The sequence below is a fragment of the Protomyctophum bolini genome, assembly GCF_963924005.1.
Source record: "Protomyctophum bolini genome assembly, chromosome: 5".
Lineage (NCBI taxonomy): Eukaryota > Metazoa > Chordata > Actinopteri > Myctophiformes > Myctophidae > Protomyctophum > Protomyctophum bolini.
The window spans coordinates 32,838,962-32,855,391 of NC_137866.1; the positions used below are offsets into that span (position 1 = coordinate 32,838,962).

General features: G+C 43.3%; 1 protein-coding gene across 2 annotated transcripts; it reads right to left on the reverse strand.

The window, feature by feature from the left end:
* Positions 1-256: 256 nt before the first annotated feature.
* LOC308315368 (extracellular matrix protein 2) lies at positions 257-14,689 on the reverse strand. 2 transcript variants are annotated; one of them, XM_080763311.1, is made up of 10 exons: positions 14,428-14,689; positions 13,937-14,056; positions 11,589-11,698; positions 10,494-10,977; positions 9,338-9,453; positions 6,759-6,894; positions 5,042-5,199; positions 4,408-4,547; positions 3,018-3,344; positions 257-1,541 (listed from the first exon to the last, which is right to left on the reverse strand). In XM_080763311.1, exons 1-10 carry the CDS (start codon positions 14,573-14,575, stop codon positions 1,358-1,360), a joined length of 1,923 nt encoding a protein of 640 aa, XP_080619437.1. In that variant the 5' UTR covers positions 14,576-14,689; the 3' UTR covers positions 257-1,357. The 2 variants fall into 2 exon arrangements, with proteins under 2 accessions (XP_080619437.1, XP_080619436.1); XM_080763310.1 differs by having other exon boundaries at positions 11,565-11,698.
* Positions 14,690-16,430: the final 1,741 nt, after the last annotated feature.

Below are 16,430 nucleotides of genomic sequence, written 5' to 3' on the forward strand. Positions count from 1 at the left end.
CACATTAGGGTAGCCCCATCCGTCCCCATTTTTAAGTCTCGTCTAAAAACTCATCTTTATACAGAGTATTTTTTAACTACTTAATTAGCTAATTTGTACATACATGCTTGATATTGTTTTGTTTGCCATTATAATTGTGTTACTGCCTTTTTCTTCTTGTTTTTAATCCTGTTCTGTGCAGCACTTTGGAACTATGTTTTGAAAAGCGCTATACAAATAAAGTTCATATCATATCATATCATATCCACAAATCAACTTGTTTTTTTGTTTTTTTTAATTACACTTAGGCAATTTATAAAAGTAAAAAAAAGCACACAACAGTTTTGAAATGTTGGTGTTGTCATACTCATACAACAAAGCATGAAATTAAGGCTCATGTTAAGCTCAACCCTATAAAAAATGCAATGACGTCTGGAGAGTTAACCATTTAACTCACTTGCAGGTTTTAGGAAGTACAAACTATCTCTATATGCATGATATACAGATACTACACAGTAAAATCCCATTTGTGTATAAATGCAACCAAAAATACCCTTATGGGTTTGTAACTCTAAAGGAACTAAAAGGACCCATATTTTTTTTTGTAATTGTCTAACTGAATAGATCAAAATAAACCATTCATTCATTCATGTCCATGTGTCATTAAGTAAAAGACAGACGCATGACTGTGTTACCCTTACATTTTGAAATATCAAGTAGGCTACATACCGTAGTACACCAGGGTCCTTCAGGGGTTTCCAGGGGATTCTCAACTAAATGACTGACAGTTAGGAACCAAATGGACTCTGAGTGACAACCCTATGGACCAAATACACTGTCAGAGGTAAATGAACACTGCTAATTACAGTGTAGGTCCCAGAGGTAAAACATTTCATCAAATGGGGGTCGATGGACAAACATGCGTTGCTGTCAGGAGGAAAACACTTAACTACATTTTTCAAGGTTTTAGATTTAGTTTTTCGATAAATTAATTCTATTGACACCACACTATTACGTCTGTGTGGTGGTTAAAAAATATTGAACCAATGAAAAGTATTAAAAAGCGCTTTGAAAAAAAAACAATGAATGGACAATTTTGTGTTTGTGTAAACACAAATATTGCATAACACAAACATTGATGACGAAGGTGAGAACGCAAATTGTGATTGTCCGGAAAGAGATGATGTATGATGATGACATGAGCGCCCCTCACTTCACACGGTTTTCTTCATTTCCTGAAAAATGTCTATTTTTAATTTCCTGGAAAATGAACATATTGGAGTTAGGTGGTTTCTTCCCGACAGACCGCAGAGATATAAAACTGGGGGTGCGTGAAAAGAACAAGTTTGAGGAACCAGCGCAGCATTTTTTTTTTAGTTCACTCGTCATAGTCATCGTCGTGGCTCTGGGGCCGCAGCAGAACGCTGTGGTAGTTCCTGATGCAGGAGAAGGCTGTGGGAGGGATGAGGCGGCGCTGGATCAGGTTGTACTGCAGGTGAACTGAGATCAGCGGCGAGTCTTCAGTGGCGTGCATGTCGCACAGGGAGTTCATCGGCACATAGCTGTGGACAGGAAGGACGGTCGGACGTTGTTTAAAAGAAAAGTGGCAGTTTATGCTCCAACAATAGCCCAGATATTTATTTGCCTTGATGACCAAGAGGCCCACGATCATGGCACTGGAGGTATAGCCTATACTGGAGGGAGTTCAGTCGCTTCACTGAAAGGGGGGGTCGACCGTTTATCTGCCCGCCTTCTCCTACCAAACCACACTATTTTCACAAATCTCTACTGCATGCCTGTCCAGACATAACACACTATGTTGCATCCAACTGTCATCATTACTGCACAGAGTACTGTGCACAGAGCTTGTAGAGCTCAAGACCCTCATGTAGGGTGTGGAGGGCAGCGATTCAGGAGTCCCAAGTTGGTATTGGCCAGTGGTGTAAAGTAACTACGTACATTTACTCAAGTACTATACTTTTTACTATACTATACAAGTATTTTTACTTCTACTCCACTACATCTCAGAGGCAAATATTATACTTTGTAGATTTTGATTATTATTACAAAACATATATTCCCCACTTCAGCCCAGTTCGGCCATTTGAAAATAGACGATCTACAAGCTTGACGCATTGTGAGGTCCAAGTAAAAGATTTTTCCACCACTGGTGTCTGCATCTCATTGCATCGGTCGACTCTGAACCAAGCACAGCACATATCAACCAATGTCGCATTTCAATCTACTTTCCTCAAGCTGAGCCAGACTAACCGGCAAGGAGTATGTTGTGCATCTATCTTGGAATGGTTTCTTTTTGGTGACAAAAGTTGACATTTTCAGAGGGTCACATGAGCTACAGTATATTGCTCCCACTGTCACAGAGAAAACAACAGAGAACAACAGTAATTACATTTTGCTAATTTTAACCAATAAAGTTTTTTTTTTAACCTTTTTAGTACTCGGATGGCTGCTTTTTCTTTAGTATAACAGTAATTACATGTTTGATGAGGTAACAATGAGTTTTTGGATGCATACTTTTGCGTAGTGATAGTTACTTTGGTTGTGATGAAGATGAGTATCTCTCAGACTCGGGAGAACTGTACAGTACACACAGGCAAGTTCTGTAGAACTCAAGATACTTTTAGATTGTCTTTTCTTTGTTACTCCGTAGGACTACAGCATGCAGCATGCACACGCACACATGCATGAAGAAAGACAAAGCGAGACAGAGAGACAGAGAGATGGATTTTAAACGGACATCCAAAGAAAGATGAGGGAGGGAGGGAGTCAAAAGAAAAAAGAAAGAGAAAATAAATAATGTAAAAATATAAGTATAGAAGAAAGTAACAAAGGGGGAAAAAAGGGATCAAAATAAAAGGAAATAAATAAAAGAATGGAAATAAGAAAGAAAGAAAGAAAGAAAGAAAGAGGGAGGGAGGGAGGGGGCTCAAAAGGGAGTTACTATATGTGAGAGCATTTACCTGTGTGAAAGAAGCTGAGAAGGCATTGGCATATTGAGACGTGTTATCAGGTGTTACCTGATGAGGTTGTGGTTGAGCCGGAGGTGCTGCAGGTTCTTCAACTGGAGCAGGCCTCGAGGGATGGACCGCAGCTGGTTGTGGTCTAGCAGCAGTTCGGACAGTGAGGCCGACAGGCCCATGAAGGACACGCCATCGATGCCGTCATCCCGAAGCCTGTTGTGGGACAAATGAAGCGAGTCCAGGCCTGGGTGCAAGTGAGCGAACACATAGCCGGGGATGCGCTCAATCTGGTTGTGGTGGAGGGTGAGCTGTCGCACGCCAGCGGGCAGGAACGAGGGCGCGTGCACCAGTTTGTTGTGGGACAGGTCCAGATATTCCAGCTTCCTGAAAATGGGACACAGGCGGGATTGTGAAGAGAAAAGAAACATGTTTTGGGCAAAAAGCATGTATTAGGCTCTCGGGTGGCGCGGTGGTAAAGTCCCTGCCCACACCAATAAGGAAAGGCTGTGGATTCGAATCCACCGCGGTGCATCTGGCTTTGTCGGGCGTCTCAATGTGAACACAATAGGCTCTATGCACACGCCATTTTGGAATTAAGTTGTGCCCCTTACCTACCTCCTTCACAAGTGTTACCGATGATACTATTTAAGACTCTGTTCCATTCTAGTCAAACAGAGTCAGGGTGCTGCTAATTGTGCGTGTTGGCTTACTGGAAACACTCTGCTACACCAGTGGGTCTCAAAGTGTCCTTGAGTGAGTTCCAATACCAAATGAACAAGTAAGGTTCCATTTAGGGAAGAAAGAGCATAGAGTTATAGAAAAAGAGTCATTCTGTGGCATAGGGCCCATATTGGCCCGTGCCCACGGGAGGAAAGCTCGGCGGGGAGGGTGATAATGGTCATTGCACATGATCCTACAAGCTGGGGCTGCACCTGTCAGCGGGGAGAGTTGAGTAGGACGAAGGCACAAAAATGTGTTTGGGGAGGAATCAATTGGCTCAATGACTAAATTGGGTAGGAAAAGGCAGCAACATTCTGAACAGTCAACAGTCCAATGATTAGTTACATAGCCAAATGGACTGAATACTGTTTAAAATTGAACACAAACAAAAACAAAGCCACACATTGTAATGAGAAGTATAGACAACTTTTGATATTTGCTTATATTTCTATGTTTTCTGAAACTGAGACATTCTTCAAGAAATTGAAAATGTACAAACATGTATAATTAGATACACATCAGTGTTTTTGAAACCGGGAAACTATAACCCATAGTAAATATGGAGTTCTATTTTAAAACTCTCCTCATGGAGGCAGTAAAGTCTCATTATGTTTCATGATATTAAATGTATTAATAAAAGTCTAAAATAAGGGTGGTACGGTCCAAAACATTACATAGTAGAATCTCTCACGGTCCATTTTTGTACACTCAGAGTTGCAAGACTTACAACAGGTGAATCCAGGCTCGCGGGGCGATGCGGTCTTCTCGGATGCGGTTGTGACTGAGGTCCAGGACCCTCAGGTTAACGGTCTTGTTGAGGATGCCAGCGTGGACCACCTCGATTTTGTTGTCCGAAAGGTGGAGAGCCTACAAAAACAAGACACATATATTTATTAGAAGTTAAACACAGCTATACACATGCACATTACACAAAGGCATACCCAAGTTATAAACACGACAGTACCATATGTAAAAAGTGTTAATTTTGTTACAAAATGCATAGAATGAACACAAGGTTTTTAATGTGTAGCCAACACGTAATGGTAGTGACTTGGTAGTATTGTCTGTGGTATGCAAGTGCATTACGGTCACTACAGTAGCAATGTAAACAAACAGGGCTATGTACAAAACCTGAACCCATGCTTTTTTTTAAATTAGCATTCAAATGTGAGTAATCATGAACATGAACTGTGTTGAGCTTTGGCTACTTGGAATTGATATAAGCCTTACAACCCACCATCTGACGGGTATGGCGACTTTCAGGGTTAAATCTTAACCCGTCATCTGATGGGTTCCGAAGCGTTTTGGCGTCATGGGATTTAACATGGTTAACTTCTATACAAACTTCTATACAAACAGACCTGCAGAGAGGTCGGCAGACCAGAGGGGATAGCACGGAACTTATTGTCCTCCAGGCGAAGGTACATGAGCTTCCTCAAGGGGCGGAAGGTCAATGGAGAGACGTTTCCATCATGGAAGTAGTTGTCCTCCAGTTCCAGGGTAAGAAGTTTAGACAACCCTAAACAGACAGATACAGCCTATTGGTTTATTAACTGATTGAGTGACGACACCCAGTTGATTCCCACCTATTTAAGGGTTTCAAGGAAAATAGCCAATTGTGAGCTTGTAGATCTGCAATGTTCTCTATAGTTTGGGGCCCGGGGATACTAAACAATTTCTCTCCTGGGTCTCAAGCATAAAAACGTTTGGGAACCACTGTCCTAGCTAATAACACTGCATTTTCAGCCCCGGCGTCGCCGGCAACTGCCGATAGTAGAATGCACTCGCTCATTCTGGGGAAAAGATTGTAAGGCAAGTAACAAATGTGACCTACAGATGAACTGGCTTACATCCTCTTGGAGGCATTTGTCCTTTGTACTGTGATGTCAGGCCCCATAAACAGACAACTATTTCCCCTCTCCTGTCACAGCATCCTCAAGCCCACATTCTGTATGCTTGTGTCAGTTGTGTGGGAATCTAGGTGAATGGTGCACCCACTGCACCTGACCTATAGTCACATGACCAGGAAGTATATAAAAGCTACAAGCGGAAGGTGGCGTAGTCAGGCATATTATTAGTGCCTGCAGTTCCTACACATGGATAAAGCTTCTCTTGTTAAGTTGTTAATCCCCCAAGCAGTGGTGGAAAGTAACGAAGTAAAATTTGGAGGTATTTGTAAGTTTACTTGAGTATGTTGAGTATTTTCTGTACTTTTACTTCTACTCCACTACATTTCAGAGACAAATATTGTACTTTTACTCCACTACATTTATTTGAAAACTTGAGTTACTAGTTAAGAGAACGTAGGAGTCTGTGTCCCACCCTAGAGAACGTAGGAGTCTGTGTCCCACCCTAGAGAACGTAGGAGTCTGTGTCCCACCCTAGAGAACGTAGGAGTCTGTGTCCCACCCTAGAGAACGTAGGAGTCTGTGTCCCACCCTAGAGAACGTAGGAGTCTGTGTCCCACCCTAGAGAACGTAGGAGTCTGTGTCCCACCCTAGAGAACGTAGGAGTCTGTGTCCCACCCTAGAGAACGTAGGAGTCTGTGTCCCACCCTAGAGAACGTAGGAGTCTGTGTCCCACCCTAGAGAACGTAGGAGTCTGTGTCCCACCCTAGAGAACGTAGGAGTCTGTGTCCCACCCTAGAGAACGTAGGAGTCTGTGTCCCACCCTAGAGAACATAGGAGTCTGTGTCCCACCCTAGAGAACGTAGGAGTCTGTGTCCCACCCTAGAGAACGTAGGAGTCTGTGTCCCACCCTAGAGAACGTAGGAGTCTGTGTCCCACCCTAGAGAACGTAGGAGTCTGTGTCCCACCCTAGAGAACGTAGGAGTCTGTGTCCCACCCTAGAGAACATAGGAGTCTGTGTCCCACCCTAGAGAACGTAGGAGTCTGTGTCCCACCCTAGAGAACGTAGGAGTCTGTGTCCCCCAAGAAGAGAACGTAGGAGTCTGTGTCCCACCCTAGAGAACGTAGGAGTCTGTGTCCCACCCTAGAGAACGTAGGAGTCTGTGTCCCACCCTAGAGAACGTAGGAGTCTGTGTCCCCCAAGAAGAGAACGTAGGAGTCTGTGTCCCACCCTTGAAACTGCTGGGTGTGAGGCCGCTGAGTTTGTTGTCGTTGATCTTCAGCTCCACCAGAGACGCTGGGAGAAACATCGGCACCTTGGTCAGGTTGTTGCCGTCCAGAATCAACCTCCTGAGTTTAGTCAGATTCTGCAAAAAAACAAACTAAGTGTCAAAATCAGTCAATCAAAAGCTTTTTAAAACCAAGGACCCCAGTTTGATCTAGGGGTGGGCGATATGGTTATAAATATTGTATCGTGACAAGATGTCTCCACGATATGCCTTTTCAGAGATATCGTATATACCGTATATATCGTGATACAGTGAATGCGTTACTCCTTTTTCTTTTAGTTTTTCTTACCTTGTAGGTGGTTGTACGGTTAAGTAACTTGAACAATAACTCTAAAAACTCATGGAAAAATATCGTGAACATATCATGTATCGTGAATTCGTGATACTGCTTGAAAAGATATTGTGATATATTTTTCCATATCGCCCACCCCTAGTTTGATCTGCATTAGACCACAGACCCCATGTTTAATACTGTACATCGTTCAATCTAAGAGAATCCAAAGTTCACTATAAAATCATCAGTGATCATTTAACCTCTTAAACGCCACGGGGGTCCGGGAGGGAAAATCTAAAATATATGTTGGAACCTGAGACCTTGACCAGCCCCATTTACCCGCTGAGAGCTGTTCATGAGGTGGACAGCCGGCGGGGGATTGGGGCTCAAAAGGTTTAATGGAGTTCTTCGATTAATTGAGTACATGAACACCAATGGAAACAAGCTGAAAGGCTTTTTTTGTTTGACCCTTTTAGCAGACCTTGTGTTGTACTGTACTTGATCCCTGTGCCTGTCCATGAAAACTGTTAATAAAGTATTCAATCAACACGCACGCACGCGCACACGCACACGCACGCACACACGCACGCACACACGCGCACACACACACACACACACACACACACACACACACACACACACACACACACACACACACACACACACACACACACAAACTTATTGCTGCAACATACTTTATAACATCCATGTTATCTTCATTGAGAATGGAATGAATGACTCTAAAGGGCTGTGTGCAACATGGATATGAGGTATTAAATCATGCACCACTGCCAGCTCCCAGATGATTCTTGGCTGTAGTCACCATTGCACCCCAGTGAGAACAGGTAGTAAAAGTCCAAACATGCTGTCCTCATTTTATGTGGGTTTGTCTGTTGACTGTGACTGTCCTCTTCCATTCATTGCAAAAATTTGGTGTAATTCAGTGTGAGGGGGTCAGACTGGACCAGGGGGCTTAATTTAACTCTCTACAGTCTACAGTATATCAATAACAACATGGATACTCTCAACCACAAGACAACACAAACTCCCTCAATGATTCTCCACATAATTTTGTTATGTGTTGGGCAATTATCTATAAGTAAGCTACTATAATTCTACTGTATGTGAAAACGTAAAAGCTCAATAAAAAGTTATTAAGAAAAAGAAAAAAGCTACTATAGCTTGGGGATTAATTTCAAATAGTTAATTCCTATTCTGGGACTAACATTCAGCGAAAATAGCTAGTGTACTGTAGACCGAAAACAGGAGGTTGCCTAGAGCCTTAGGGAATCGGGTCAAATAAGTAGGTTGACAAAAGCTACTGTACCAAAGCTGCATTTTCAATGGCACATCAATATAAATGTAAATGACACAACAGATTAGTTTTGAGTGAGAGATGAGTTTGTCCATCGAGAATTCTCTGTCTCATCTCATGTGCTGAATATTCAATCACTCAACCACATTAGGTACAAATTACCTTCAATAGCTACTTATTTTAAAAGACAGCTTTAGTGTAGCCCACTACATTTTTATGAAGAATAAGTATAGTAGCCTAAGTACATTAAGTACATAAACAAGTATCTTGCCGGACATTGGTAAAACAGCACTGTACCAAAACAACAGCATAATACATTTTGTGCAAACGTGCCATGAGAATGGTCAATAAACTCTTGTAACATGAGGCTGCTATGTGGGGGAGTGTGTTTAGGAATGGGCCTGAGTCTGACAACACACAAGAGTTTTAACTGGACACAGCCAGGCACCCTGGCTAGGCGTTGACACTACGTACAGTCAGTCAGACAGTTTGTCTTCAGCAATACCAGGTTTTGACAACGGGTATAATGAGGGATCTCAGACTGCAGACCGACTTAGCTGGAGGTGGTCTCGGTGGCTTTAAGTGTAAATTACAGCTCCTTGACCGATTGTGGGAGAGATCTGGATGGTTAAAATAAGAACATACTGGGGCGGGCAGTGGGAGCTGACTGGATAGTGCATCAACCAACCACATAATCGCAACGTCCCTTGTTTCACTTTCGACTGGAAACCTGTGTCACTGTGTCAACCGTCCTCTGTCCTTAGTCCTCTGTCTATGAAGCAACACCAAAAACAATATACTCTATATCCAGGTTCCAAATGTTGTCTGTGTCATAGCGATACATTAATAAATGGATCGATATTTAAAACAATTCTTGTACTTTATGAGTTAAATTAACACTGAGGTTTTTACATTGTATTGATATGACAGACCTGGAAAAGCCCTGGGCTGAGGGAGTCGTCAGTCAGCTTGTTCTTGCTGAGGTCCAGCCACTCTAGGTTGGGGAGGCCTGCCAGAGCCCTCGCAGGAATCTTACTGATTCGGTTGTCTGACAGGACAAGAAGAAGGTATAGACATTTAGAGATCAATCAAGACAGCATGCAGATACCCTTCAGGAAGCTCATTCTGTACAGTAAAATTCTATTCCATTTGTTTTTATGACTGAATGAATGAAGTTTCGGATCATTATGATCATATGTTATTGTGATTATTTGTACCCTGCTGAAACAGACAACATAAAACCCTATACGCACATACCCAAAAAACTAAAGACGAATTTGTTTTAATAAATAAAACCAAAACACCCAAAAAAAGGTCAGTGTGTGAACTTATTTTAATGAATACAATGTTATTTTGCTTACTGTAAGTCGCTCTGGAGCATCTGCTAAATGCCTAAATTGTAAATTGTTTAACCAATATGTATGGTATCTTAATCGGCAGTAGTCTCCCTACTCTTCCATTGAGACATTTTAGATCCTGCTTCTGTCGGGTAGATGTTTGGTTTCCTAAACGAGACCCACGTTCGAAGATCAGGCAGGACGTGAAAATTACAGGTTGCAGCTTTAATTGCCCGTCTCAATATACTGTCGAATCCTCAGTGTTAGAAGGGTGTGAAACCCTCGTCTGAATCTGCGGCGTGTTTTCCGGTTCAAGTTAAACATGGCAGGCATGACAAGGCACCCATAAGTTATTTTGTTAGCTGCAGTGGCGTTGTTTACTAGCCTGCCAAGTTTTTACCCTTCTGTAGTTTTTAACCGGCACAGGGGTGAGCCGCTGTGGCTCAGGAGGTAGAGCAGGTCATCCAATGATCTATGAGTCGGCGGTTCAAATCCTAGCTCATGCCGACGTGCCCTTGGGCAAGACACTCAACCCTACATTGCCTCCAATCAGTTGGTCGGTGCTAGCTTGCCACCATTGATGTGGGAAGTCAGGACACTGCAGGCGGTGACCGTTTGCTTCACCTCCCAATGAATGAACCATTGTAAAGTGCTTTGATCACTTGGGAAAGTGCTATGAAAATGCAATTCATTAATGTCTTTCAGTCTGTCAGTCAGTCTCTTTGTCACACTTCCTCAGTTTGCTGCTCACCTGCCAGGTAGAGGGTTCTGACACCCTGGTCTTTGATGATGGGCATGTGTGTCATACCAGTGCCGCCACAGGCTATCAGTGAGTCCGACAGCAGGCATCCAGCGGGCAGTGACTCCATGAAGCTCGGCATCTGAGGGAAGGTGACCACCGGGCGCCCTGGTGCCACGGGTGGCGGTATTGCCGTCCTAGCCATCGTTACCCTGGGCTTAGGTATGGGTCTCATTGTGGGCCGGGCCATCACTTGCAGCCGAGGCGGCGGTCCGACGATGTCATCATCAAAGTCATCATCATCATGTGATTCATGTGATTCGTGTGATTCAGGAAAGCTGAATATGGGCATCTTCACAACGGGCATGGCAGGTGCCCTCACCGGCATCTTGACCACCACAGGCACCGCCACCCTCTTCACTGCCATCCTGTCACGTTGCAAGTCCTGTTTCTTCTTCTTGGCTGCCACAGGTTTGTCCCACACAGAACGTGGCAACTGAGAAACACACAAGACACTTTGAGCCTAATTTATACTTTTTCCTTATTTATTTTTTATCCCACGCTTTTTACCCAGTGTCAATTATCGAATGTAATCCTGGGGGCTAGGCTCTCTCTGTCAACCTGGGGAGAGCAACGGACTGACCTCATGCTTCCTTCTATGCATGAGGAGTCCAAGCCGCTTCTTTTCACCTGACAGGGGGGAGTTTCCCCGGTTGGACGTAGCGCATGGAAGGAACACGTTATTCCAACCAGTTCCTTTCCCCTCCATCAGGCGTCCCGGCTGGCCAGGGGGAGGCAGTTTAGAGACCAGGATTACTGCTGTATTTTGTGAGGGTACCTACCCGGACACAGAGCTAATTTATACTAAATTGTCAAGGTCAAGGTCACAACGTATTTCAATGCAACAGATTGTGAGTTTGATCCCTTATTTTCAGCATGCAACACCTCTACAACTTGTTCCAGACACAAACAATTGTTTCTGTCTTAAAATTATCTGGTTTCTTTGTTCTTGCAAATATACAAAATAATCTATTATTATTATCATTATTATTACACATTTGTATTATCGTTTGATCCACTCACAGGTTCTGCTGGTATCTTTTTTACCTCTTGTACTCTTGTACCACCATTACTCTGCTCAGCGGTCTCAGCTTTATCAACCTTGCTATCATCCAGCCTCTTAGCTTTTGGGGCCCTGGATTGCGGGTTATTTGAACCTGGGGAGAGAAAAAAGCGCCGTAAAACAAATGTGTGAGGAATGTGTAGAGCGAGTCTGGACCATATAATAAAGGCATCAACCGGTATGGGACGGCCATAGGATGCTGGGTAGAGAGGCCATCTGGTAATCAGAGTAATCATTGTGGTCTATGTGTCGAACTGTCTCTGCAGCAAGACACTTACATCTTAACTGCTCTCCCCCCCAAGCGCTCATCATAACCATCCATGGGTGAAGCTGAAAACTGAATCCCCCCACAGGATTGATAAGGTAATCAAAAGCATGAATGACCATCATGAATAGTTTTGATGCAAATATTTTGAATTTCACATTTTTATCATTGTTTACTTGCCACGCCCCTGGTGTGTAAAGGCCTTAAGTCTTAATCATGCATGGAACAATTTGCTCAAGAATACATGCATGTTTGAATGCTAATGGTGGAATATATATATAATGTACAAGAGGAGAGGAGAAAGGGGATGTGTTGTATAGTGGTTGTTAAGAGGAGAATAAACGCATCAGTAAGACATATACATAATATGAAGGGTGGTAGGTGATCATAAGAGGTATGTAGCTTAAGGAGAATTACAAAAGTGAGAAGGTGGATAGCAAGCATGGTCTTAAAGGTAGTGTGAGTGATTGAACAGAAAATGCATTTTCAGAACACCAATTTATCCAATCAGGATAGAGAACTCAATACAATACAATTACTACTGAAATTGAATATATATATTTTTATATATATTTATATATATAATTTTATTTATGTATTATCTTTTACAAAAAAATAACCTTTAACTAAGCTATTACGATGCAAGATTGCAAGATTTATGCAAGATTATGAACACTCACAGTCAGCAGTGAGCTTCAGGGATCTAAATGGTGCAGTATCATAACAGTTACCTCTAACTTCCACTAGGGGCTGCCAAGTGCCAACGTATGAGTAGTATGGTAAAAATTCTCCAATGCAGCTGTTAAGGATGTTCTTATTAAGACAATCAGATTCAGAGTGTGGAAATTGGTGTGTGTGTGTGTGTGTGTGTGTGTGTGTGTGTGTGTGTGTGTGTGTGTGTGTGTGTGTGTGTGTGTGTGTGTGTGTGTGTGTGTGTGTGCGCGCGTCCGGGGAAAATCTTGCAAACTGCTGGGCCAATCAAGGGCAAATTCCTTGTGCCAGCAGGCCAAGGGAAATAACTCCCCATATATAAATATCGAGTCATACATACAGTACAATAGATATGTCATAGCGATGACTGATGTCACAGAGCACACCACATGAAGTCTGAGATCCACATGGAAGCCAACGCTCTTATTATTCTTGGCCCAGGAAATGATTCTCCATTCATTTTCTCCATAGGCTTTTCAAAAAGTATTTATATAAAGGCGGTTACGCCGCGGACAAAGCCAACTCGGATCGTGACAAATCACGACAACAAACACAATATTTTGGGCCGATCAAATAATTAGAAAGAAGAAAATAAAGGCAGGCGACAACACTATTTGTTTTGTTTTTCTTCTTATAACTTATTTGATCTGCCCAAAACATTGTGTTCATTGTCATGATTTGTCACGATCCGAGTTGGCTTTGTTTGTGGCGTAACCATCTTTAAATAAATACTTTTTGAAAAGCCTATGGAGAAAATGAATGGAGAATCATTTCCTGGGTCACTCGTCGTTCTGAAAGGGGAAGGGACTGCGACGCTCTATTTCATTCACGTATAAAAGAAAGAAGCTTGCGGGCAGAGAAGGGGAAAGGCATTGCAACACAGGTCTCTGACTGGAATCTAACCAGGGACCAGGGACTACATGCTATCCGGTTATCTACAAGCCATGTACTGCAACCAGAAATATGTAGTGTTCATTTAACCACCAGGCTCAATAGTGTCTTTCAGTTCATCAGGCAACATAATCTTTGTCATAAGCCAAGAGGAACACGATAAGACGGTTGTTGACACAAGGAGAGTCATGTTGTTGGTTGGAAGTGCATAACAACAGTGCTAAGGCTTTAGGGCTGAACGTATCAGGCCTACAAAGTGTCTAATGGACTAGCACTTAAGCGGGGAGTGTTGAGGGATAAGCACTTTGGCAAGTGGGAATAGTTTGAGGGTTATGCACGCAAAAAGGAGTTGGGCGGAATTAAGGTTAGGTGCTAATTACGTAAGGATAAGCACTGTCTGTAGAGGACAGAGGAGAGAGGCGAGGTGGGTATTATTTCAGGAGCTGTGGTGTGTGTGGACCTTACCGCCACAGGGTACAACGGCCTGACAGCTGACAATACCTCTCCTGCACTGGCACAGAGAGCAGGGCTGAGTGGACCACATGGCTCCATCAAACAGAGACATGCCATTCACTTGGCATTGACCTGGATAACAGACAACACACAGTACACTGTCAAATCCTCAGTCTTAATAACACTGAGATTGTACAAATGGAACCATGCAATATTGCATACTCTCTCAGAGTTCCATTTGCACACTAACAGTCCCAGAGTTATACACATTAAACACACTGAGGATTTTACTGTGTTCACACATACCCCCATACACTGTAATGAAACCTGATACACTGTAATGAAACCTGACGCAAATGGTACACAGTAGCCTATAAGCATCATGGAGGAAAGCTCAGCACTGAGGAGGTGATAATAAAACATTAATAAATGAATTCAGAAAAGGTCCCACTATACAACAATACACTGAACAGGCCATTTTAGACATTGCAAAAGTGACTTACCAGGAATAATGGAGTCATGGGGTTCAGGTTCGTCCGTGGTCTGCCTCAGCTTCGACCCTGCCGGTTTCTCTCCTCGTCGGACGGCCCTGCCGTAAGTGAGGGAGCTCACCGCACAGACACACAGGCACACGAGGCCGAGTCGGCTCATCTTGATTAGGATTCCCTTCAACGCTCTCTGGGTCTCTCGGTGAAACTGTGCTGAGGAAGAGCCTTACAAACAAGTGTGAGGAATCCAGATTCTTGGACCACCCTCTTATAGTCGCTCGCTCCTAGACCACCAAGAAAAGAAAAAGAAAAAAAAACACACACAGGTGAACGAAGGATACATGTGTAGGAGCTGAGAGAGGAAGCAGGGGAGTTGGGAGAAGGGAACATTTTTGGGGGGGCGACGGGGACAAAGGCCCTCATTCATGCACCTTGGTGTAACCACCTCTTCACCTCCCCAACCCCCCCTCCCACAACACCCCTCCCCACTCACTCATACACACCCTCGTCTCTCCCGTCACCGGCTCTGTAGAAACAACCCGTAAAAAGGAGCTTCAGTCGACAAGAATGCTTATTGGAGGTCAAATAAGTGGCATCGAGCCACTGTGTGTGACCCCTCTTTGTCTCTTCCTTTGCCTCTGAAATACCAAAGCAGACGGTTTATCTGCGGCCTACTGGCTGTCAGCCAGCTGTGGCGGACTGTAGCTGTTCAAGTGAAGGATGGGAAAACACCGGGTCACCAATACCAACTCTGCTCGCATAAAGGGCTGCTTTGTGCCCAAGCCTGACCATTGGGATGGCGACCACACGTCTGAGAAATTCTTAAAGTGTTTTGAGACACTGCTTAAGCGAGTACACACCCACCCCTGCAAGCGCACGCACGCACGCACGCACGCACGTGCTAATAGTTTTCTTTCGCGCAGTACACAAAGGTATGTCATTTCAACACAAAATGCCATTCCGGAAGTAGTTTCTAGCACCCCCCCAATACTAATTTTACATTTTATTTTCCCATGTAATGCCACTGTGATCCCCACATCCTGTTTGTGAGAATTAAAAAGATGTCGTACGAACGGCCCAGACAAACCAAATATTGCAACAACACACCTACGACCTTCCCGTCCTGTATCCTGTGGTCTTGCTGTGGTTGCAGTAGAGCAGAACAGAAATTACACAGCCATTAAACTATTATTAGGCCTATCCATTACTCATTACTGAGTACATTTACAACCTCGTATACCCTTACCCTTTATACTTACTTTGTAAACTGACTCTGTACATCAACTCTCTTCACAAATCTACAAACTCGGATTGTAGCTATTTTCGGCTAATCTTCCCCCCATAATAGGGACGCTAGGGTTCAAGTATAATAAGGAGCTTCTTTAGACATGAGTCACACAATCAGTCTTTGAGAATGTTCAGAAACACTGCAGTGCTCTTTTGCTGTGCATGCACAGCATAAGGAGCAGCAACATGACTACACACACAAGAGCTGTCCTCATCTTACCTTTTGCAGTTAAACATGAAAGCGCCTCTACACGGACCATCATCCAATTCACAGTTGATTACAAAGCTCTTACAAAGTTTTACAGATTTATTGTCCAGTTTTAGACTGAACAGGCCATAAAGAATAATATCAGGTACATCACCTTTTCCCCCCAGGAACACATGGAACTCTTGTGTAATTATCTTGCCTACCCACAAAATGTTATCAGCTGAGGTGTTGTGATTAGGTCACCTGAATTAACCACTTTCAACCGGAAAGCACCTAATTTGGGCGTGTCATTATAGGCATACATTTGCAAAAACCTTCAAAATCTTTCAATAATTGTATTGTTTACAATTGTTTGTATACGTTTAACAACGTGTGGCATCGCAGAACTTTGTGAGCTTTTAGCTATGTGCGTGTGACAACTGTGACACCGTTGTCACATAAAAACTGACAGACTGTTGTTTGCCTGAACAGTTCCATGACACAGACTACAGGTAACTTCAATTTATAGCTCGCTGTGGGCCTT

Bases quoted from the DNA above. Each gene is read 5' to 3' on its own strand.
- LOC308315368 (XM_080763310.1), bottom strand. From the start codon at position 14,575: ATGAGCCGACTCGGCCTCGTGTGCCTGTGTGTCTGTGCGGTGAGCTCC. The intron at 14,057-14,427 runs GTAAGTCACTTT...TCTGTTATCCAG, and splicing joins CCATGACTCCATTATTCCTG to GTCAATGCCAAGTGAATGGC. The intron at 4,548-5,041 runs GTCTGTTTGTAT...TTGTTTTTGTAG, and splicing joins GTCTGCCGACCTCTCTGCAG to GCTCTCCACCTTTCGGACAA.